The 26,476-nt window shown below is 40.3% G+C and overlaps 1 protein-coding gene and 1 long non-coding RNA gene across 2 annotated transcripts; both read left to right on the forward strand.

The window, feature by feature from the left end:
- Positions 1–4,389: 4,389 nt before the first annotated feature.
- LOC122778849 lies at positions 4,390–4,730 on the forward strand. The gene is made up of 2 exons (XR_006361463.1): positions 4,390–4,545; positions 4,679–4,730. It is a non-coding gene; the product is annotated as an uncharacterized LOC122778849 (long non-coding RNA).
- Positions 4,731–11,025: 6,295 nt separating this feature from the next.
- zgc:92242 (uncharacterized protein LOC436899 homolog) lies at positions 11,026–20,490 on the forward strand. The gene is made up of 6 exons (XM_044040954.1): positions 11,026–11,117; positions 13,341–13,764; positions 17,235–17,352; positions 18,501–18,606; positions 18,704–18,938; positions 19,590–20,490. Exons 2-6 carry the CDS (start codon positions 13,590–13,592, stop codon positions 19,742–19,744), a joined length of 789 nt encoding a protein of 262 aa, XP_043896889.1. The 5' UTR covers positions 11,026–11,117; positions 13,341–13,589; the 3' UTR covers positions 19,745–20,490.
- Positions 20,491–26,476: the final 5,986 nt, after the last annotated feature.

Genomic DNA, 26,476 nt, shown 5'->3' on the forward strand with positions numbered 1-26,476 from the left:
AAAACCCCTGAATCTTTATCAGAGGAGCTGATTATCGGATGAATGTGCTGTGTTTAACTGACACTGTCCAGGGACACGAATCACCTGGAGAAGGTCCCAGTATTGCCTCAGTAGAATGGATTTTGTTTTCAGATACTCCTGCTTGTTGGGGAGGGAATGACCATTTTGGGAATTGAGCAAAAAAAGCATGCAGATGATTTACAGACACTCAGATTATAGTGTTGTCCAAGGTCTAAAGTCCTGCAGCTGTCATATCTTGGATGTAGCACTGAGAATTGGTTATGCTTCAGTTTGGTTTAGTTAGGAATTTGATGCGTGTAAGGGAAAACATGATCCATGAAACTGTCAATATCCTGTTGTCTCCGCTGCTGGGTAACTGTGATCAATAAAATATCTCAGACCAAAAACTTGCCGGATATAAATTACAGAGTTTATACTCAGTTTGACTTGGCGCAAAACAATATGATGGAAACGGTTTCATTTGGAGGCTTACATTTTGTTCCCATTAGCATCTTCATCATCACAGCAACTGACCGGAAGTAAGCATACTAAATAGCCACCAGGGGGCGGCTCGATTGGTCGCAAAAAGAGCTCTTTGAATGGAAGTCTATGGGTAAATTAGCCCACTTCTCACTTGATTTATAACCTCAGTGAACATTTATGCAGAAGAGCTAATGATCTCAATCGCTACTTTGCTTAACATGAAAAAGCTTAGTGTGGCTTAGTGTCAGAGTGCGTCTGTAAGAAAGAAAGATCCACAGATACTTAATGCAGACAGCATCCATATTATTGGGGTTTCAGCTTAGATATTTGGAGAGATTAAAGTGGACATGACTAGAAATGTCCATGAGAAATTAGGTGATGATTGAGCACTGTTTTCAGACATTAAGCTATGTTAAGCTTTTTAGAATATCCCCTAGTTTCATGATGTAAATTTAGTAAATTATGTTTCTATTTAGATGAAATTAGGGTTAGGGTTACAACAAAGTAGGCACCAGTGGAAACCAGTTTGACTGTGAGCTGGTTTTGTCCAATTGGAGCCTGTTTGCAGGTCACTCCAGAATTAACCATTGCAAAATCTCAAGATGGCACTGATCAAGTCACAAATGCTATGGGTGTCATCTCGACTGGTTGCCACTGCCTTGACCTTGAACCTGTGTTTGTCCATCCATCCATCTTCTACCGCTGTATCCTCCACATGAGGGTCACAGTGGCACTGGTGCCAATCCCAGGACAAAAGGTGGGGTACACCCTGGACAGGCCACCAGTCCATCACAGGGCCACATAGACACAAACAACCACCCACTCTCACACTCACACCTATGGTCAATTTAGAGTGTCCGCTTTGTCTAATCCCCTATTCTGCAAGTTTCTGGACTGTGGGAGGAAACTGGAGAACCTGGAGAAAACCCACACACACACAGAGAGAACATGCAAACTGCATGAAGAAAGACCCTTGTTCTGACTGGCCAAAGGCAAGAGTGCTAACCACAAAACCGACCATGTGGCTCACTGTGTGTTTACTGTAATATTGGTGACTACAAGCAGCTGACCACTACCTTGCATTACTAGCTATGTCATAGTAAACACAGTGTGTTGTTGAGCTTTGATGATTGAAGAGAGCCTATGGCCATATTCTGACCACATTATTCCCTGCTGATCTGTGTCAGTTTCTCTTTTCTAAAAGTCCTTCTGGAGGAGACTATCCAAAAGAGAAGTACTAGTGAATAAATCATGTCGGCTAGAGAACAAGGATAAAAATAAAAGTTCCTATTACACCTTACATACATGCTGTTTGCCTCTCTGGCAACCTCAGGAATTGTTTGGAGGTCGATTTCTGGTGAAGTACATGAGAGATAAAAAAAAAAGAGTATGAGGTTGAAATGGCAATGTCTGCTCTGGGCTCGTAATGTCAAAACATTGACTAACCATCCCTGTGTAAAACCAGGAAACTAAAATCAGTCCAAGAGCCAGTTCCAATCATGTTGTTGTCCTTTGGTTAGAGGTGGCTCTTGAAAGGTGTTTTGGTAGTTTCTTCTCACAGTAATATTCCACACTCAAGGTCATACACAGAAGGACAGCAGCCACACAATCAAACATATGGCTCTGCTCTCTCTGCAGCCAACATTTTACACTGTTTTCTTGTGGGACTTGAATTCTGCGCTTAAAAGGCACGAGATTTCCTAGCTTCACTGTAATATCTGCATGGACTGAGCCTTGGCCTCGAATCCACTGATCTCCAGTGATCAATAGAACATCAGAAGAGGACAAAATAAGAGGGGAGTGGCTGAAAGGATATAAAGAGAGAGGAGGAAGTGAGAGAGAGATAAGCATAAAGCAAAGGTGATGATGTGGGCAAAACAGAAGGAGCTGCATGGTGTTTGTTTGAAGACAAGGGGAGCAGAAGGTTAGAGGCAGCTCGACAGGTAAAGGAGGTTGTGCTATGAGAGAGAGGAGAGGAGGGGAGGGGAGGGTGCAGAGGGTCGGAGATGACAAAGAGAGTTCAGAGGGTGCACAGATGAGCAGAGAGAGGTGGAGAGGATGATGGAAATAGTTTGGGGGAAACCCTCTGCAGACGCTAAGTCAATCCTAATTACTAATTCATTAACCTGCCCAGCTCCCTTCCCCCTATTCAGCCACATACATACACACACACACACACACACACACACACACATACACCCCATATGCATTCACTGCTTCTTGCTCCGTCCCTCCTCCATGTCCCACGAGAAGCTGAGCGATGGATGGATAGAGAAATAAAGAGGTGTGTCTGCAGCTAAGTGACATCTGTGGGGCCGTGATGGCGGCAATGTGTTGGGAACACTAGAAATCCCTGATGTGACAAAGGAGGGGGGTTTGGGGGGGCGGGGGGGTCGATGAGGAGAGAAGCTAACAGCTTGTATTTTGGTTTGCTGGGGTGGGTGGTCTCCTCTGATGGAGCACATAAGCATGTTAATGTGCAGGGCTGTGGTGTCGCAATATGTATATGTATGTGTGCCATCATGCATGCATTTACCTGTGTGTGTGTGTGTACCTATATTTATATCTTTGTGAAGTCCAAAAAAGCTATCCTTGTGGAGACATTTTTGACCTTGTGGGGACATTTTGTCTGTGCACCACAAATTTAAAGGGTTTTTGCAGGGTTAAGACCTGGTTTTAGTGGTAGGGGTAGAATTGGTTTTAGGTCAGGGTAAGGGTTAAGGTTAGGTACTTCGATGTGATGGTTAAGGTTACGGTAAGGGGTTTGGGAATGCATTATGATGTGTCCTCACTAAGATATAAAAACAAGTGTGTGTGTGTGTGTGTGGGCAATCATGCGTAAATCGCACAAATGTGTGTGTGTGTGCATGAAGATTAATCAATATGCTGATGTTGGTGTGGTGAAATTATAACATTGTGAGGGGGAGGAGCACGACAGACCGGTGGTATGTGTGTCTCAAGCCTTATAGACTCAGTAGCTGTGTGTTTGTTTGTGTTTGTTTGTCTGTAAGCGATAGAAGTGCACACACACACACACAAAAACGTGTTTGCCTACACACAAACCTCACGCAGCAAGCCTCTGCACATGCTCATACAGGCAACTCAATGTAAAGATAGATACAAAGGTACACGTACACACACACACACACACACACACACACTCGAGGATCAACTTTGTTTCTACAACCAAGTGCACATACAGACACACACTCACTCACTCACAAACAAGAAATGATGCACTCCTGCTGAGTGAGGCAGAATTAAATAAGGAAATCCTCTAAATGAGCATCGATCCAAAGAGTTTACGGCAGTGGCTCTGTCTGCCACAGCAGGGCAAACAACAGGGGACAGAGAGACAGCTGGGGTACACTCGTGGTCAGAAACACAGCACACACACACACACACACACACACTCTCTCTCTCTCTCACTCACTCTCTCTCACACACACACAATTACATTGGTTTACGCAGTCATTCTTCTTAGGGCGATCTAAGAAAACCTAACCTAATAGTTGGCCATAAAACCAAATGAACCATGTAAAAATTAGATACTCAGTTGTGCAAGAGTGTGTTAAGAGCAATACTTGAGATTTTACAGAGATAACTGGATGGCCTGGAGTAAAATATCTTCTCTTTAACTTGAATTGAATGTAATATAATCAATTTTGTAAATGCATCCATGATGGTGCATACAGTTCATTGATATAATTAATTTGTATCCGTAATTCATAGTTATATACATTTATATATTTCCATGTTTACATTTCATATTAATGTTTGGTTTCATGATATTGAGTGACGCATGATTTGATTTATGTGATTATTTTTATGTACATTATCTACTACCCTGGTCTCGCCTATTGTGGAGACGTAGTTTGGTTGCTCACTTCCGGTTTTTCACTTCCGGTTCTTCCTGACGGAAATTGACAAGATGCTCGAACTGTTAGACAATTTAAACAGTATTTTCTGATTATTCCCGAACTTTATAAGGTTTACGTTCTTCGCAAAGGACAGGTTTCAAGGACCCTGCTATTCCCTCATTTGTGGCACGCAGCCAACGAGGTATTATTTGTTGCTGTATAATATTATTTTTGGTTTGTATCAAATTGTATTGCTAGCTACGTGTGTAGCCTACGTTTGTCTGGTCTGGTTTTACTTTATTATTTGTGCTAATTGTGATATTTTATGTGTACAGTTTTCACGGTGCTAATGGAGATTTGGACGCTTCATTAAATGAGTTAAAGAAAGCCACTTGTGTCTGTCGTGCCTGGAGGGAATCATAAATTTACAACCTGTGAGTCCATCCATCTTCTAACGTTTATCCTCCACATGAGGGTCACGGGGGCTGCAGGTGCCAATCCCAGCTGACATAGGGCGAAAGGCGGGGTTCACCCTGGACAGATCGTGTCTATTTAGAGTGTCCAATTTGCCTAATCCTCATAACCAATTTGTTTTTAACATATATATATTTTTAGTGATGAGTTGACTGTTGAGGATTTAGCAGCATTTAGAGTCGCATAGTTCCTTCAGGAGTACAGTGAGTAGAGAACAAAAGAGAGTGAATGGAAGGTCAAAGGATTAGTATGATCAACAAATGACCAAGAAAAGTCATAAATGTCTTACATGCAACAGAACAACGGCTTTCTACTAATACTTCAAATTCACTATTCAACACTTAATCACCCAGACATTGATTTCCAAGCTGCTGTACATTCATAAAAGTGTCAGTACCTAACAATTTCTTAAACCACAAATCATTATTTTTGTATGCACTGTGTACAACAGATGAACTTCGTTTCATCATTATTTCAACATAGGTACAAGCCCCCCCCCGCTGCATCTAATCACTGCTGGCTATAACTCAGACAGAATCCATCTCATTTCACTTAAATATTCTCAGCTAAAGCCAGTAAGTGTGATTTTACCAAATCAACATGGCAGACAAACTGTGCGCTCACTACAAACCTGTGGATTTTACACTGGCGACATTAAAATGTATCACTGTTCAAGCTGTCAGTTTTTATAGGCACCGCGTTACAGTAAATGCCACCATTAAAATCAAGTGTGTACTCACATCTGGGCAAGGGAGAGCAGCATGAGATAGTTTAGCACTTGTACTGACAGGACATGTTAGACATTATTCTTTAGCTGGACTCCAGCGTTTCCCTTGACTACCTCATCAGCTTTCATTACCATAAAGAGGAGGAGGACACAGTGTGTGTGTGTGTGTCATCTGGGTCATTCTATCCACAGGCATGAAAAAGCGGTTTACAATGACACACATCTCTTCATGTGACAGAGACAAATACAGTGGGGGATGGTCTTTATATGAGCATCAGTCATTTCCACCTGTGACCACTTGTCAAGGTACGTGTGTGTGTGTGTGTGTGTGTGTGCTTGACATGAAGCTGCAGAAGAAGAAGAATTGATCGCCACCACATTCCTCAAAATTTCCCCAGAGAGACGAGAGGCTGAAGTGTGTGGACACAAACACCTCTTCATACAACGCTGAGGAATCTATGTGTCAATGTATCTGTCAATGAACATCTTGTTTTTGGAAAACATAACAAATTGAGTATTTTTTTTTTATCGTTTTTGCTTATTTATATGGATAATTTATGGAGAAACCAGTGCTATTTATTTGTGTTTACACGTCTGTGTGCTGCGAGATAAAGACCACCAAACAACACTGCTGGGTTTGCCAACATGATGACAATGTGCCGTGTGTGTTGAGACACTTCTGTTGTATTTGTGTGTGTCTTTGGGAGGAAGGACCAAAAACAGTACAAACCACATAGGAAGCAAGGACATTTTGGGAGAGTGAGGACATGTTTGGCTGGTCATTACACTTATAAAGGGCTTTTCAGGATTAAGGTTGGTTTTTGGGTTAGGTTAGGTTAAAGCGCAGCCCTCTGATGAGAACGGGGCGGGTTTCGCGAAATCATAGCTTTATTAAGAACCAATTCAATTAGGGTTAGGGTTAGGTTTATTTTAGGGTCAGGCATTTAGTTTTAATGGTTAAGATGAGGGATAAGACTTTGTTTAGGCTGTCCAAATTAACAGAAGTCAATGCAAGAGGAATATCAGTACAAACCTGTATTATATATATATATATATATATACATATATATATATACATATATATATATATATATATTATATACATATATGTATATATATATATATATATATATATATATATATATACATAAAGATCAAAGTAAACACAGTACCTTCAGAGATATGGCTTGCAGATTGAGCAGATTCTTTCAAATAATTTCTTGAAACCCTTCTTCTTCTTCTTTGTTGATGCTTTACTTACTTACTCCTTACTCTTTTTTCTCCTTCCCTCATTTGAATACAAAGGATCAAAGTGTGTAAGCTCCTTGTTATGTGTTTCACTGAACTGCACTGAAGGAACTTTGAACTTTGTTGAAGGACTTTGAAATGTGGATAAAGAGCTTTGAACTGTGACTCAGAGCTTTGAACTGTGGAGGGCAGCGTTACACCTCATGGTGTACGGCCTGCTGGACGTTATAAAAAGAAGAAGATGAAGAAGAATCAAAGCAGGAGAAGAGATCAAGAACCAGAAAAAAACGTTTTGGATGATTAAATCCTGTAGGGAAATAAAGCAAGTGATGTATGCCAAGTAATTGCCTAAACAATATCTAAAACTCTCACAGTAGTTACTGTTTTTGGTTTCAGCAGATTTGATTTATGACGACTGAAAGACTGGGGATCACAGACTACACGATTTGTCCAGCCAACTGAACACATCAAATCACGGCTACAAGATCAACAGTTTAAAGGGTAAACAACTGTCATTGTTTTGATATTCCTACTACTTCCTGTCATCTTCTGATGCTACTTCCTGTGTCCCATGTACTCTTTTTCATTGGCTGTTGGGTCAGTAATCAGTAATCACTACTCGATTACATGTTTGATTGACTGCGACTGAGGTAGTTTCAGGTCTGTAGATTTATGTGACAACGAGCCATGCTGACTGTCTTAACTAGTGCAGACTGGTGCAAAGAATCTTGTTGTGCGTCCCCAGCTTTAAACACATTCTAACCCTAACCCTAACCCTAAAACCAGGTCTCGAGCCCCAACGTCCCTTCAAAGTCAAAATGTCCTCACATTCTACAAATGCCCCACACTCGTTATGGTTTACATGTTTTGCTGGACCTTAAAAACATATTAACCCTAACCTTAATCTTACCACAACTCCAATCGTAGCCAGAAATCAGGTTCTGCCTCATAGGACCAGGTTTTTGTCTCCATGAGGAAGGCATGGGCCTCATAAGATCACAGGCACCAAACACACACATCTCCTTTCTTCCTGTCTCTTTATTGGTCCAAAAACGACACAAAATGGAATAGTTAGATGTATATTCCACAGATCTATTCAAATAAACTGAAAGAAAACATTCTGAGGAACAAAATACTTCTATCACAGTAATGCTTTGCAGCGCAGATATTGAGATATTATTATGGAGTCAATTACTCCATAAAGACTAAAAACAATCCTGTGAAATATTTTTATGATAAATTCTTCAATTGGAAACTTACAGATTGAATATTCAATGATCATAAATGCCTCAACAGATTGAATCTGTTGAGGCATTTATGATCATTTTAATGGACAAACCTTTACTGGACTTTACCTTTTCTGTTTTGCTTGTCACCAGCAGAGGGCGCTGTTCAAGCATAAAATGCCATTTAAAGGTGACCACATCTCTAATCCTCTCCACGTGGATTGAGCAGTGTTAACAGTCAGGACTTTCCAGGGTGTGTCCTGTGAAGGACATAAAATGCAACAGGTGACAAAGACAAGCGTCTTGTTGTTTGTCTCACAGGTTTCCGGTCACTCTGTGAGTCCTGTAACAGCACCATGCTTTCAGAAAGGTGTGGCCCCAAGGTGATTAGAGAAGATTAATGTGAATGTGTATAATTAAATAACGACATTCTGCCACAGATACTTGACTGATCACTCACATTTACCTGCTGTATGTAGGTCACTGCTTTGTTGTTGTTATGCCTCTGGCAGACCTGACCTCTGACCGTTCTTTTGTTTGTACATTTCCCAAAAATCTAAATTGCTCAGTACAATTTAACCATAAGGAAATGAACAGGTGAAAACAACCGTATTACTGTAAATCTATTGCAGACAGAAAGGTTTACACTGTATAGGTCTAGTAAAGTTGGACTTTAACATGAGGTTCAGATTTGAGGTTAGAGGTTAACTTGAGGCTCAGTGTTGAGTTCATCTTCAATCTAAGGTTTGTCACTGTGTGTCAGTGTGTACAGTAGACCGTGTAGACCTTGATCTCTCTGCTCTGATAACAGAAAGACAAACAGCTGTCTGGTATCACTCAAACACTAGTTTTGGTTGGAAAACCAGGTTATGTCAGCCAGGGTTTCCGTAAGTTCTGTCAATCAATATCATCTCTGACTGAGGGAGTGTTTGTGTGTATACAGCAGCAGCACAGGTGCAGCTGTGGGTAACAAGTGTCTATCCCGTCAAGCTGCTGAATGACTGGGTTTTTTGAGCAGCAGAATGCACTTCTGAACTTTTCTCAGACACGTCTTTGTGTTTTCAGTCATACTCCAACCTGTTTGTGGCTGTCTCACTTTACCAGCACAATTTATTTATTGTCTATTGTGTGAAGTGGGAAAAAAATAACTGCCAGTGCTCCCCTTGTCCATGTGAGGCCTGTATTGCTGTCAGTATTACTAAATCATGAAACACTAAATTATGAAAATCTTCAATAAATAAAAGATACCAGAAGATGTAAGCGATATTGTCTATTACTCTGTATTACAATAACTAAAAACTGGAATTATGTTTTACATTTGGCCAACTAATGATTATTTTCATGATGAATAAATCTGCTGATTATTTTCTTGATTAATTGAGTATCAGTAAAATGTCAGAAAATGTTGAAAGACACTGAACAGTGTTCTCCAAACCTGGAAATGATGATGTTAATGATTTCTTTGTTATATGGAGCAAAGGAACCAGCAAATATTCACATTTAGGAAGCTGAGAAATCAGAACACTGTTCTTGTTTACTAATGAAAAAAAAATCTCCAGACTCTAGAAACTTGTGAATGTCACGTAGTGCATCCTGAGAGATGATTATTCTGGGCCATAATAATAAATTGGACAGAACATTTTAAACAGAGCACCAACAATCTCATGAAAAGTGACCAAATAAAGTTGTAAAATGGTAAAATGAAGAAGTGTTGGATGATTGTGACATAAAACAAATCACTTCCTGTGAGCAGTGTGAGAATGTCAGTGGGCGACACAAGATCCAGAAGATCTTCATTATTGATTTATTATGTCATTATTGACATCATACAAATATACAGTGTGTATAAACAACCGAGAGCAAGGTGCAACTAATTTATTTTAGTTTATTCAAACGCGATAAAATATTTAAATAAATAAAATATATAGGCAGCTAAAATATAAACATATAGATAACAACTACATTAAAAAAATAAACAAATAATAGCCATTCAGTATTTGAGTAGGAGGAAGTAAGGAAGTTTTCTAATCCTACAGCCAGATTTTATTTACTGTAAACACGCTTTGAAGGTCACACCACATCACACAGTCCTGACAGGTGAGAGATATGAGGCCACAGGTGAGTCAGCTTCACATGAACTAAATACACTTGTGTGGCAATTTTAGCAATAATTACTCAAAGGCTGATCTGGAACTGGGAGGAGGAGGAGGAGGAGGAGGAGGAGGGGTGAGCACAGAACAATGACAACGCTGGTATGATAAGTGTGGCCACAACCTGTTGACGGAAAAGTTGTTTGAAAGAAATATCCACATTCCATCTCCTGCACATGTGGTGTTGTCATTTATGGTAAAATCAGCAGGACTTCCTGGAGGAAGGAAGAGAAAAACACGGCCGTGCAGAGAGAATTCAAACTGTAGAAACAGAAATAGTCACTCGTGTGTCCAAATCTACTAGATATGGAAAACATAACAATAATAAAACAATTTTGCAGATGACCAGGGATGAGGGCATTACAAATCTTAAAACGTATGTTTTAAACTAGATTCCACCCTGTGTGGTGTTTTATTTGCAGGGTTTTTACTTTTTGACTTAATTATTATTATTATTATTATTATTATTATTACAGGGGGTGATGAACAGACCTGCATCAAAACCTGTATCAAGTCGTTGTGTCACGGTTGTGTTTGGAAGTAAAACTCATTGTTCGGAACTATACATACATATGTGTACTTTTTCATTCGTATTTCTCCAACTGCTGTTTTTTTATGTATTTATTATGTTCACAGGCGAAAGGAAGAGAAGGAGACAGGAGAAGAAGAAGGAGGAGGAGGAGAGGGAAAGAAGAAGGTGGAGAGAGAAAAAAGTAAGTGATGTCAGTGATGTCAGTCCGTCCCACTCCTATTCAGTACAAATGCCACAGATGAGAGCTGAGTGTGCATACCACTGCTGCTGACGACTGACCTGATCCCACACACACACAAAGGCACACACTCATACTCTGTCACGTCACACACTCATCACACCATACACTCACTCACTCACAGCAGCACTGAAACTCCACACCAGTGAAGGGAGATGCGAGCGGCTGGCACACACTGAGTAAGTCCACTCTCCTTTTCTTTTTTCTTTCTTTTTTTCTTTCTTTCTTTCTTTCTTTCTTTCTTTCTTTCTTTCTTTCTTTCTTTCTTTCTTTCCTTTTTTCTCTCCACCTCTCTGTGTCTTTGTCATGGCTGCCATTCTTCAGGCTTGTCTCACACTCATTTATCTCCTCTGTCGCTGTGAAATGACCAGTGTTTCCTCAGACTGAGAGACTTTTCAGACTTTTCTCTCAGTATGCCGGGCACATACCTTGTCCCCTCGCTCTCTGCTCCCTTTTCTTTCTCTTCTGTGCATGTGAGTGGACGCAGAAAACAAATCCCTCACTTATTTGCATGTTGGCACAGAGCCAGAGCTGGAATCATATGTTGATCTACTCTATGTTCATTTGTGTGTGTGTGTTGTTATGGTCTGTGATGCGCTTGCATGTGTTTCTGTTTGTCGATCTCCTTTGTGTCCAAGTTCAAACGTGTATTGTTAATGACAGGAGCTGTGATGCAGGTTGAAGGCTGCTGCTGCTGCTGCTGCTGTGGCAGAAAGCTTGAGCAGATTAGTGGTCAGCTCTTGTCCGCGTACATTGCTCTCAATCACAGACTCTTACAGCTCGTGCATAATGAATACAAACACTTCCTCTTCCATCTGCAGACAATAGACACACTATGGACCAGAGTGTGAATCACAGAAACCTCTGTGTAGACCTGAAGAAGTGCTGCTCAGTTAGTGAATGAATGGACTATTAAGAATACTAAGCTGTGTGTTCATTTGAAAGAATAAATGACACAAGTAAGCAGCTTAGATACAGTGGACTTAGAAACAGGTGGTTCAAGTTTTGTTTTGCTGTTTTAATTCATCATTTATCCTAAGTTTAGAGATATACTTGGCACCAAACTACATTCAGTCCAGTATCAGCTGTTTGCGTCAGTATCATCCAGTGATTCAACACATGGCCACACCTGGAGCTCATACTACAAAAAGCTGATATTTCCCCTCTGACTCCACCTCCTGCTTGTTTACTCTCACATCAGAGCAAACCTCAGCAGGAGATTGGTGAATCCTATCACACACTCAAACCCTATTGGCTCGAACTCAGCGGCACATAGTTTCAAATCTTTGTGTTTACAAGCCGGGGGCTTTTATAGAGCACACATGTAGATTAAAGGTGAAGGTGGGAGTTCACAGGACTTCCCGACTGAGTTACTGAGAACTACAGCCGTCCACTAATGTCTTTATCTGTGTCTGTTGCATCCAGATACCATGTAGTCTAACACCCCACCCTTTGTCAGTGTGTATACTTGTATTTGTCACCTCTGCAGGCCTTGTCAGGACCACGCAGGACCTTAGCTTAGGGCTAATATTTGAATTTTGGTTAGGTTAGGGTATTAATTGCTTATTGCTTTGTTTAAGCCAGGGGTCTGCAAAATGCTCTATGAAAAGAGCCATTTTATTTCCCCTCTACATCCAAATAAAATTAATCTGGAGCCACAAAACCTATAAAATGAAGATAATATCACATATACATTGTACTTTATACAAAATAATGATTGTTGCATGAGGAACTACAAAAGAAAACTGTTCACATCCCATCGCTGCAAAGTTTTATCAAGTGGAGAAAAAAACTACTTTGAAATGAAACACCAAATTATGTAGACCTAGTACTTCCATTGTTTGTGGAAATTAGTGATATTAAGTAACCCACTTTGAAATAAATAAAGCAATATTTGGACAGGAGTCCAAATGGCGTACCACATTTCAAACAACAGGTTTTGTGGAGTGTAGACATTGGATGTGATGCACACAATATTAAAACGCTTATATTTATCGCCTTGATCTCTAAATAAGAGGTGGTTCACTTTGAAAGAGGAAAATGAAAATGAAATTTAAAAAAAAGAATACAAGGAGCCACTACAGGAGGGCTGAAGAACCACATGTGGCCCGAGAGCCATAGGTTGCAGACCCCTGGTTTTAGGCTGTCCACATGAATAGAAGTCAGTGGGAGTCCTTAGTTGTGCAAACCTGTGTTTGTGTGGAACCCTACCTCTGTTTACCTTTCTGTGTTTGAAAGCGCAGCAGCATTCTCACTGCTCACTGTATGCATAGTAAACATTGCTCGCACACACACACACACACACACTTGGCATATTTACTAATGGCCCTATTGTGTACCATCAGCCACAACGGGGTTGAATGCAATACAGTAGATATAATATTTCTCTCTCTCTCTCTCAGAGCAGACACACAGCACCTTCACCTCCAGGCAGCCTGACACTCTCCTCCTGCCCAGAGAAAAGGCCACTTGACAAAGAACACTGCAGTGACCTCCAGCAGTCAGACTCTACCTAATCCACAAAGAAAAGGGAACCTGACTCTGAGAAACGAGGGAAGGAAGGAAGGAGCGATCGTACCCCACTGCTGTAACACGACCCACCGGACAGAGGGGCAGGCGGCCATCTGTGGCAGCTGGGAAACAGAGGCAGGATGCTGGCTAAAATCCTTCAGGACATGTGGGTGGAGCCGGAGGTGCTGGAGGCCCTCAGTGAGGACCAGAAGAGAATCCTGTTCCTGAAGATGAGAGAGGAGCAGGTACGCCGCTGGAGAGAGAGGGAGGAGAGGGATGGAGTAGACGGCAACATCAACAACAGGCCAGACAAAGGTAGAGCGGTTTTTCTTTTCTTTTTTTCAACTGGTTATACTGGTACGACATGTTGTGACACAGCGCACACACGCACATGTATGTCTGTAACTCAGTTACACAACACATAATTACGATTGTTATTTATAGAAAACTAGAATAGAAACTCACCCGTAAAGGAACAAAAGGTATTTATCATGTTCTCTTTCGGGAAATGTGACCATCCCTTTTTCACATAACTCTCAAATGAGGTTAAAGCCATTAACGAATTTGACCCAGTCAAGTTTTGCTATTGTTTAAATTCCAGAGAATCACAATTAATTGTCTGACACGAGGAAATGTAAAAAAAACAAAAAAGGTGTGGGGTTGCTGCATCTCCTTGTGTTTTGCTCGTGCTTCTATACAACACAGAGTTTAATAATACATACTGTACACAAGTTAATAATACATGACCACACCAACAGTTAAACAAAATCCTCATTAAGCATCATCCATCAGAAACAAACAGTATGGGTGAATATAGAGATTATAGAGATTACCGAAATAAGAAAGCAGGGTGTCTCCACCATACAAATATTTGAAACCTCTCTAACACGTTTGACAACGAAACTGTGACACAATCACAGATTGCAAGGCATTTACACATTAACTGCAAACATTTCTAAATGTTAAACTTCTAGCTTTAATCTCACATTAAAAACACAGAGCTCAAACTCTGGTATTTTTTCTTTTAGGTTTTTTATTTATTTAAGTGTGGTACACGTGTACTACATGTGGTGGGATTTGAATGCTGAATCCTGGGAATAATAACTGTGGACGACAATTACAGGGAGAATCTCTGAGACATTTTGATTCACTCATTGGTAAAATCCTGTTAACACGTTTCTTTTCCAAACGTGTTTTACTGAGAATAATCACTCTTTGGTAAACAAAGATTTAACGCTGACGAAATCTGTGAAACTCTGAGTGCACATGAGTAATCAGACCCAGACACACGAGCTGTGTAGTAACACCCTCTCAGGTTACCAATCACATTAATGTGTTTAGATTATAGCCAAACAATTATGTGTCGCACTCATTTCATTCAGCCTTGGTCCATTCACAGTGTTTATCAGACTTCAGCCTACACAATGATGGATTATGTGTGTGTGTGTGTGTGTGTGTGTGATAGATGGCTTCTATCACAGCTGCTGGAATCATTCTCCGTCCCTCCGTCCCACTTCAAACCACATATTAAGTTTCTGTCTTTGTTTACCCAATCTCTGCCGTGTCACCTGAGAGTGGAGTGTGTGTTGTCTGCATGTGTGTTGGTTACACAACATACAGTCCGGTTAGGCGTCTTTTCATTCTTTCGTTCTTTGTTCCCTGTGCTGCTGCTGGTTAAGGCGGTCATTACACGTGTACACCGGCCTGTTAATCTCAAACAATTAAATACTTAATCCAAACCTGGGAATAAAGTCGTAGATCTGCGATAGAAAAATAGCCTTTGAGATTTGTTACCAGAGGTGTAGCTCAGCAAACTGATGGCAAGCATTTTTGGACACATTTTGGACTGGAAAACGCCAAAAATCAGAGTGACACTAGGGCTGCAAATGATTATTAATCAAATAAATCACCAAAACTTTTGATTGTCCATTAATTAGTTTTGAGTGTTTTGAGCTTTTCCAGCTTCTTATAAGTGAATATTTTCATGTTTCTTTGCTCTATTTAACAAATAAAATCATTAAAGCTGCTTAATTTTGCTTTGTTGACAAAACAGACATTTGAGAAATCATCATTTTGAAGTTAGGCAAACACTAATCAACATTTTCCAACATTTTCCCGACATTTTCCGACATTTTATGACATTTTATGACATTTTATGGACAAAACAACAAATCAGTTAATCAAGAGAATAATTGATAATGCTGTATGACTGAAATACAAGTCAAATATTTGACCTAAAGGGCATACTTGAATAAAAGTACAAGTATCTCACCAGAAAATGACTTTGGTATAGAAGTTGAAGTCACGATTATAAGTAAAAGTCTTAAAGTACATTTACTATAGTGTAAAGCAGCTCATCAAGCCTCTCTTTATAGAGCAAAACCTCTATATAAATACAGACCATAATACCAATTCTTCTTCTTCTGATTTCATTTGGTATAGTAATGAGTAACGAGTAATGAGTTAGTTAGAGGAAATGTAGTGGAGTAAAAGTAGAAGTTGCTAGAAATAGTACAGTTATGTGAATTTTGTGCATAAGTACAGTAACAAAGTATTTGTACTTTGTTCCATTACAACACTGCTGGTGTGTTGTATCTTTACAGTGGTAAATCCACTTTGAAATACAGGTGAAGTAATACAGCTGCTTTTTACTTCAGTGTAAAGCCATGTCCTAATGGCAGGTGTTTTATCTTTATCAGGTACCGCGCTGTCATGGAAAACACCTGCTGTCAATCACACACACGTGTGTTTGAAAGATCATGGAAAGAAAAGTGCGTTGACATTGGAATTTATTTGTGTCTTCGATGACGTGAAGGTTACCTAACGAAAGAGATTGTCACCGAAGTGTGTGAACGTTTTTGACTTTGACAAAATAAATGAACGTTAAAATAACAGATTACAAACGAAATGTTTGGCCTCTGAGATCGGGTGACACTCAATGTTTTAAAAGTAAACAGTGACTCGACATGCAGGCGGTGTCCAGTTCAAAAATCAAAGAGAGTTTCTGGTAAAGTGACCCAGGTTAGTTTCATGTGTAACTGCAAACAGAGATAAAAAAGCATAAAACTAGTGGAAGTGGAAGAATAAATAATGCTTCAACAGTAACAGGGCAACCAAGTCCACTGCCCAAGCCTTATAGGACAGCACCACCTTCTGGACAAACTCCAGAATAACACTTCACATGGCAGTGTGCTATAAGAATCCCACTTCAACATATAAATGTAGCTGACATTTACATTTGTCCTCAGTGGCTCGATCACGTTTGATTTGTTATAAGTGCAGGTGTGAACGCGCACGACTCACTCGGAGAACACGCGGCTCCCACGTCATTCAGACCACATGCAGATTACAGAGGTTGCCTGGGCCTCATGTGACCACATTCTTTGAGCAGTGTGAACACAAATGTGTCCTGGAGCACTGTGAAGGACTGCCCACTCAGCTGATGCAACTTTTTTTCTTTTACCATTTCAAATTAGAAAAACCTCACACGCACTCTTTTCTCTCTCACACACACACACAGCACTTATGAATGGTGTGTGTGTTTGTGCGCTTATTTGCATATAGAGCGAGGAAGTAAAATTAGATTACATGTGGTCACAGGAGACACAAGCAGGTGAGACACTGGTGAACTCAGATGTGTCCACTTGTGATCAGGTCCCTCAAGACACATGTTAACATCAGGTGATGTTCAGATCCTCTGTGGTGACAACATGTACTCTCATCTCATCTCACATCATAATGTTTTAACAATTCTTATTATTATTGTTATTATTTCCTCTCTCCAGTCTCCAGGAAGACTGTGAGGTGGCTGCTCGGTCGGGATGGAGACGTGAGCGTCACTGTCATTGGAGAGATGGATGAATTCCGCTCCTCCAAACTCCTCCAGAGACTTCTTAACAACAGGTACATGCCAAGGTTATACTAGTTTGTGATTGTTTTTATTTAGTTTTGACGTTTTGTTTTTAAAATGTGTTCATTTTAATTAAGCAAGAGGGAGAGAGAGATAATTTGTTTGAATTTCTTTGTCAATTCTTAGTTTTGTCCTTATTAGTTTGAGTTTGAGTTTTTTTGTTATGTGGAGTAGATGCTATTTAAAACATGATATTAGGACAGATGAAAAATCATCCCTGTATCAAATATAACAGAAGAAATGAGACTGAAATGCAAAATGTGCATCATAGTGCTGAGGTTGGATGCAGTTAGTGTGTCAGGTAAAAAAATAACCAACAGACTAAAGATACAACATAACATAAATAATGATAATGATAATGATAATGATAATAACAATAATAATAATAATAACAACCCTCATGAGACACATCAAAGCCTGGAGTCTCAGGGAGTTCAATCTCAACAATAAACTAAATAAAAGACAAGAGGTTTGTTTCACTTTGATGAATCAACTCAACCCAATAATGAATGTTATGTGTAACTTGCATAACCTTATGTCCAACTTTGTGAAGAAAAACAAATGAAAAACAATTTATTATGAATGAAAATGCAACCTTAAAAAAAAAATAACCAGCCAAAAGTTTGAAATAAATTTACAAAGCACATTTCTTGCATTTTTTTGAAACTAGTTTTCGTTATTTAATTCGTTTTTATTAACTAGAATAACCTTGGTAGACACACATATCAAAGGATGCCGGGCAGAATTTTACACAGTGTCAGGAACTGACTCATCCAGGCTTATTGATCCTGACATGAAACATTTGATTATTTTTTCTGGTAAAATTCGATTTTTAGATGACGTACAAGGTTCATTTTTAAGAGCAAATTGTTTGGTGAACGACTGACGCCCATTCTGCTTTTTCAGGTCAGCTCACCTACAACATAATTCCGTTACCAGCACATTTGACATCCCTTTGTTACCTTTAAGATGCCCTCATTGTGTTCCACAGCTTTGATAAACACTTAAAAAACACACATCACTCAGCTCGCCGATTTGATTATAGCAGTTTTTCTCTAAATGACGAACTGAGGGACGGAGTCAAAGTTTGGGACGTCTGTCTGTGTCTGTGGGACTAAAAATGGACGTCTTTGTCTTCCAGACTCCAGAGTGATAATATGAATGGCATCCAGACAGTGGACTTTCTGCCAGGAAGAGAGGCCCGAGAGCTCGGCTTTACACAAGAAATCCACTTGCCCCTCGCAGATGTGAGCATGAATTAATGTTTTTGTATGAGTCTTTGAAGTTTCGGAGGTAAAATGTATTACAGTCTCACCATCGAATAATGTCCCCACTCACATTTAGGATTATTCAGCTTCACCCAGTGACCGGACGTCATCTGAGGAGGACGTGGACTCCTGCAGCGCCGATGACGACCTGAAGGACCCTGTGGAGGACAGTGACAGTGAATCAGGCAACAGCTCAGACAATCTCAGCGACTGGGCTCCTCTCTACAGGCCCAATTTTAGTAGCCATGGCAACCAGCCGCCGCTCAAAGCCCAACTGTCAGATGCAGAGATCGCCAACCGACAAGAGAGAGGTGAGAAAAAAAGAAAGGAAAGAGGAAAGGAGAGGTGGAGGAAAACCTGATCGCCGCGTTTTTGTGTCCAAACATTAAAGTCCATGACAATCATTTACAGAGTTTTATGGACAGTTATTGTAGAACCACAACTACAGGCCAAAATTATATATATATGAAAGAAAAATAATAATAATGACTAAATAAAAATATGGTAACATATAAATTAATATTGTCCTTATTTTCTGTTGTGTGTACTGCTCTTTTTTGTTCAATCTTAATATCATAATTATAACCTGAACTGGAACAGAAAACATACCTGTAGAATGTCACAAAGCATAAAGTAGAAAGAAAATTTCACAAAGCTTGGATTGACAAAAAAGATGTTCCATCATATACAGTAATACTGCTTATAGATGTAATGAAATCCATGTGTCTCTACATTTAAGGAGACTAATCTGTTGTGTTGAAGTTTTTGAAATGCCACTGGTGTATACAATTCAGCAACACACACACACAGTTGGTTACAGTTCCAAGTGTGTTGGAGAAGCTACGTCGCCTTCACATAAAGATGTTGATATAAATATAAAAGGCTTATTCTGGAGTAATGAAAAGTACAACAGTACAAATGAAGTCAGATTGTTTTATCTTCTTATCTTCTTTTCTTCTCAGGGACTGTGCATTGTGACGAGAACAGGGGTCGTGTTGCTCAGCTCAGGAAGACATTTTCAAGTGACCTTAACGGCACGACACCTGCCTACAGCAAACCTCTCCTACCTGCCAAACCTGCTCACCTACAGAAAAGAAACACACCGTTGATCCGTTAGGTCTCCAGATTGTTCCACCCTGCTACAAGATAACATTTGACCCCAGAAAAACACAGAGCGAGAGAGAGAGCAGTTACACACTAATGGACCAGGCTGCAGCCAAATACATGTGGAGGATGAAGGTCCTGACATAAACCTGGACGATGCACTGAAATAGACCAGACCACGCGGACCGACCCACAGACGGAGAGAAATCCGTGGATGTTGGAGTGGAAGAAAGACTTGAAAGCTTCCTGCATTATAAAATGAAGCAGCTTTGATGTTGCAGAGTTCAAATACACTCACATGGCTTTTGTTAATAACAGACAGACTCAGAGCGAGTTGTCCAGAGATGTACATAGACCACTGACTTTAAGTGGAAAACACTTAACACTGCACTGTGCTTCACTTTTTTAAATGACTGTGTAATGATATTATTATTATTATTATTATTATTATTATTATTATTATTATTATTATTATTAATAAACTGTTATGGGAGGGAAATCAAAATGTGGACTTGCTAAAAAAAATAGTTACTTTCTGTGCTTTTAACAGGCTCTAATAGTTTGTTTCTGTTTGTTTGTTTTATGGACTTTGTGTAACTTGTTGTAACGTCACTGACTGTCATCAGTGTTGGTCAACAGTCACTTTGGTGTAGGAACTTGTAGATGAAATAACAGCACTGTATTCTTGGTGATCGGTCAATGTGCCTTTATATGTCAGAACTCTTGTTAGGCAGAAATAAAGCATCCCTTAACAAATTACTACCTGACTTGCTCATATTGTCTATAGCGGAACTCAAATCCCCCTTTAACGATCTACAGTTAATATAATTTGCATTCTTCTTCATGTGAATGCGTGACCAGATGACAATGGCATCACAGAACTGGTGAAAAATCACTGAATGTATCTGCAGAGCAGTTTTTGGACAGTGACACAAACTGTACAAAAAGAATCAGTGATTTTGAGGCTATAAGAGTAGAGAAGGGACTCGGTATCGGTCAAAATCACTGGATCGGATATCGAACAGATAAAAATGCCAAATCCGATACGACCCAAAAATCACATACTGTATATGTCGCCTGCTTCACTATGCACAGACTGTAAAGATGTAAATAAAGCATTTTAGCTTAGTCATGTTTGGGCTGTTTATGACTACAGCTGGAGAATTATGTCTCAGCATAAATGCTTTATAATTCGTAAATGGTCTAAAATGACTGTATCGGACTAATGTTGTTATAGGTAGATATTGTAGTTTGTGATATAAGTATCAGTATCCGACACTAGAAAGTGGTATTGTTATTGTTGTGTTAAATATCTCTTAACTGTGGATTGTCATGAAAGTCTGTTTCAGTTTGTTCAGACATCCACGAGTAAATAGAGATCCTCTATTTAACCAGTCTTGTATAAACTACTTAAAAGGGAGACTCCAAAAAGTTCTTTTCACTTTCACAAAGTCACTTTTTACAATATGAATATAAAAATCTTAAAGTGTATGACATTTAATGTACTTAGGTATCAAAAGTAATGTTCCTGATTTCTTCCAAAATGTACTGTAGTTTTAGGAGTAAAAGTATTAAAAAAAAGTGAGGAGTTAGGATTGAGCCATGGGAGAGTGGCTTTAATTCCTGGCTCTGCTGGTCAGAGTCATGATTGACTCGTCATCACTTGTCTCCCCTGCTATGGAGAAAGGTTGAGGATTTTTCGGAGGGCTGTGGTGCCAGAAGTGACGTACTGAGGGCTGCAGTAACCAAGGACTTAGCTGAATAATATAGCTGTCGACGCCTAGGAAATATAGCCTTCCCCGTGACATTTTTTTACTTGTTATATGGCCTTATCAGGTCATCTTGGCCCTAACCCTAACCTCACTTCTTCTGCATGCTCTTTTCCCTGAAATTGAGTCGTTTCTTGTACGTGATATACTTACAAGTCTTCTCTTCTTCCCCTTTTCTGAGATTTCTCTCAGAATCCTCTATTGTAGTGAAAACGTCTAGCTTGGGGAATAGTTGCCAGCGATTTCTATCTTTTTCTTCTTCTTCATGTGAGACTGGTGGGGCAGTGCCCTAGCGCCCTCTATCTATAAAAAAGATTTAGTTCAGTACTTCCTGGATGACCGGAGCACAGACTCGGTCTGACACAGTCACTGAACTAAAATCCGACTGAACAGGTTGTGATTCGGCTCACGATTGCAGGCTTTCAACGGTGCTGTCGCTAAATACACCAGACTCCTGTGTTAAATATTGAGATTTTAGAATTCCTTTGCTAAACGTTGGAGATTAGCGCATGAGTTCAGGATTTTTAAGTCTTTTTAACTGATCTACAGTCCGGCATTGTTTGATTCTTGTGTCGGACGTAGCATTCATGACTCTTCCAGTGACTATACTCTCTGACCAATCAGTGGCCGGCAGTCTGTCGACGTCACATTTTAGTGTCGCCTCAGCTCGCCTGGAACCTCGCCAGAGCAGGTACTAAAAAGAATACCAGGTGTCAGGCACTATCACTAATGGAAAAGCCAAAAAAAAATTTAAAAACTGGACTTTGCTTTCATCATATTTAATATTTGATAGGAAATTCTCTGTAATCAATACTGACTCACAGACGTCAGCCTTTGTTCTCGTCCTAATGTCTCGTTTTGTTTTGGGGGGATTTTTGACTTCATTCCAGTCGACAACAAAAAATGAAACACAGGACCACTTGTTCTGAGATCAGCTGACGGGGGTCAGGAGACTGACTTGAGTGGAGAAATTAAGATTTCTGGCCTTTAAACCCTGCTGTGCTCAGGATGACAGACCTGTGGTCACAAAAGTGTTTCTGCTTGAGTCACTGCTGGTCACTGTTTGACTCATCAGTGGTGAACTGAAGCACACATATGAAACAGATATCAAGGCTTTTTGACCCCACTGAAGCTGCACATGTAAAAACATCTTTATTTACTGCTTCATTTTGAAGGTTTGTGGTGTTTGATCTGGAGTTACTACCTAACTATTTGGTCACATGTTCCCTTTACTTGTTCACTAATTCCTTGTTTAAGCGCTCTCTCCTGCTGACACTTCAACATTTGTATTTCACCGTCCACTCGTGTTCAATGTGCCCTTAATAGATTTAAATGTTAAATGAAGAAGTTGGAGAGACAAAGACTGGCTTAATTATGTGTTTTGCATTTAACAAAGTTGTGCCTGTTCATGGCTTGCTTTCAGTTGGGGGAGGTGGCACTGCTGACAGGAGTAAACACAGAAGTTGTTGATAGTGATCCCTTACACAGTGATAATCTATTCAGGGGGGGGGATGCATCAGAAAACAGTCCATCGCAGATCAAACACAGAGCACAGAAAGCTGATTAGCATGTGGTTTGGGCTGAGACAGAGGGCGAGACACATGGGGAGACGGCGCAAAAAGGGAGTTAGGTCACGGGAAGCAACACGTCACAGTCAACTCAATAAACCCCTCCGCATTCTCTCACCACCTCCACACCCTCGGCCTCTGTGTGTGAGCGAAGAGTGTACGTGCCTGTGTCTGTCCACCCGTATATCTTGCATCATGTGACATGACACGAGCAGTCATGCACACAGTGTGAAAAACCCCGCTATATATAGTAGGACAGTGTTGGGTTTCTCTGCAAAGCATTGTAGGAGTCTGTTCATCTTAGTCCAACAATAAAGTGCATGTCAATGACTGTTTTCTATCCCCTAAAGGTGCTTAGAGTTTACTGTGTGATTGTATTTATTTTCTGTTTAGACAAGGAGGTGACCTTAGACAATGTGGGGTTCTTCATATTTCGCCCACGAGCCTGTATGACAGTAAAGTTCAAGAATAATAACAAGGAGGATTAGACACATGCAACAAGACAACAATGGTGAGTTAATGTGTCAAATGTTAGGTTACAGCAAAGCAGCTTAGTGTTCACGTGAAATTCAAGAGACTTGTTACAAAATGTGTAAAACAAGTCATTTGTCATTTTGACAAGTAGGTCAAACAAACTTCCAGTGCATCAGACAGAAAAATCTATTTTTAACCGAAAATACATCATGTTTTATGTCTGCTACTTGTTTTCCACAGAGAAGGAAGGAAAACACGAGTGACCTCTCACTAACTATAATCAACACAACTCATCTGGTAAAATGACTGACGTGTAATATGGCACTATTATGAATTATTATGAATATTAGACAAACTAATATGGTGGCGGGAAGATGTTGACCTGTAGTCCCCTATTATGGGTCCAGGTACAAAAACACCACATTTCCTAGAATGTAACCAAGAGCATGTTTTGTTTGGCCAGCCTGTGTTTCACCCACATCTTTTCAAGGTCCAGTGTGTCAAGTGTAGGTGAGATTAGTTTCATTTGGCAGAAATTGAATATACCAATAACAATATATATGAATTGTTGTTTTTCCTTTTATATTTGCATCAGGAGCTGGGTAAGCTACCTCTATGGAAAACATCATTTTGAGCCACCATGTTTTTACAGTAGCCCACAATAGATAAACTGAACATAATTTGAGTTTTAATGCTAACTGAAGGCTTCATAGCTGTAAAATGCAACTTCTCAAATAAATCTTGCTAAATTCTACACAGTATAGCTTTAAAATCTATTCACTAAAATAGTCTTGGAGACATCAGCTAGGTTATTTTCACAGCCTTCATAAGCCTGAAGAGACTTTTTAGACCAGAGGTCTTAAACTTGCGGGCCCACCACGTAATATCAAGTTATGAGTTATTTATGTGTGGGTGTTTTTATTAATAGATTCATTTTGCATCATAATAAATATGTTTATATTGTGAACTATTTATCATTCTATATCAAAACAAATACATTTATTTTGAAATGATGTGACATATCATCATGACATATTATAAGCTATTGTAGCATCAGCAATACTTCATATTTTTTGTGGTACTTAGCAAACATTAGCATGAACACTCATCAAGGTGGTGAACATGGTGAGTATTACTAGCCAGCATCACCATTTTAGCCTTGTCATGATGGCCATGTTAGCATGCTGACATTAGCATGTAGCCTGAGGCGAATGCTAATGTTTAAGTAACTTAAACAGCAAAATGTTTAACATTTGTTTAACGCAGTAACTGCTCTACGAGCAGAAAACATTGATCTCAGTATCAGTAAACACTTTAGCACAATGTAATAGTGTAGCTTTTGTGTGACTTGATAGAGTACGACAACAACAAGCAAAGCAGTGTGAGAAGAAGACATGATGAAATAACACTGTAGGCTGACAGACTTTATCAGTGGGCTTTGACTAACTTCCTGGAACTACTGGGCCTTTTGACATCAGCAGCAAGGTAAAGATTAACAGAACTTTAAGTACACATTAGCTCAGAAATAAACTAACAGCACGTGAAAATGCCCGCAGGATCGAAGCGTGAACTACTTTATTTTCTACATGAATTCGTCAGCTTAATAGCAACTGGTAGCATGAGACCAAACCAGAGGTCGATGGAGCTGTTTTTAGACGCCTGCACCTTTAACAGCTTTATGGGTCAAAGGTCAAGAGTTCCCTTTGACCCCGGTGTCACCAAAAATACCTCAGGGCAGATGAGCCCGAGCTTTTTAAGGATGTGGGGATTGTTTGGGAGTAGCGTGTTTTCCATGTCTATAAAAGTGAACACAAATGGATAACAGAGGCGTAATGAGCTGTGATCTCAGAAAGATGCTGTTTCTGCAAAGCTGTTAGACATTTTCTAACACTGAGGTTACTGCCAATGGAGGGAGAAAAAATTCACAATGAGACACAGTGTCTCCAAGCAGACGCAGTGGCCAAAATTTCAAAGGTCTGGCTCGTGAGTGAGGGTCCGCCCAGCTTCAGCGCAGGTTGCCTTGGGCTGGCAGGTTGTTCCACTGCAGTGTGTTTGAGAGGAGTTTTTCTCCAGAGTGGGCTGGGCCGCTGGTGCTGTAACATATGTAAGCTCCACAGGAGTCTGCAACGACACACTCCAGCTATCTGGACAATGCATCCGTCATTAACCTCAGTGTCCCTGCATCTCTGTCTTGCTGCATTTCAGTCGGCCTCCATCACACTAGTCACTGGATCTCACACTCATCTCTACTCTCTTTGTTTGGCCCACGTTATCTTCATCCCCTGCTGTCCATCTCCCCGTCCTCCTCCCCGCATATCTCTCTCTTTCTCTTTTCTCCCCCTGTGGCCTGCTTTTCATCTCTCCCCGTTTCACCCACTCTCTCTTACACCCCTTACACTCCCCCTTCCTCCCTTTTCCTTCTCTGCCCTTCACCACATTTCACCCCACCACCACCACCACAACCCCCTACCCTGGGATCCGCTTTCCACCACCCCCACTCCTCCCTCCACTCCCCAACTCTCTCTCAACCCTCCCCTCCTACTCTTCTCTGTCCTCCGTTCAATCCCTCCCTCCTCCTCCTCCCTTTCTCTCCTGCCATCTTGCAGGCCAGTGGAGCCAGACTGCAGGCGTTCAGGGAGTCACTGGACCTGCTGGGCAGCGGGTGACATAGATTTCCGGTGTGTGTGTGTGTGTGCCTGTGCGTGTGTGTGTATGTGTGTGCATGCGTGACGAAAACAGGGAGGGGGGATTAAGCTCCAAATCACTAGAAAGGCAAAGACGAGAGAAAAAGGGGGGGCGTAGGAGGAAAAAAAAAAGCTGTAGATCCAAGAATTTGAAATTCCCCCTTTGTGTGGGAGATGAAGAAACACTAGACTGTGAACTTAAACTAAAAGACTGTGTGTTTCTCATTCAGTGTGAGCGTTGTAATAGCAT

The sequence above is a fragment of the Solea senegalensis genome, linkage group LG12, assembly GCF_019176455.1.
Source record: "Solea senegalensis isolate Sse05_10M linkage group LG12, IFAPA_SoseM_1, whole genome shotgun sequence".
Lineage (NCBI taxonomy): Eukaryota > Metazoa > Chordata > Actinopteri > Pleuronectiformes > Soleidae > Solea > Solea senegalensis.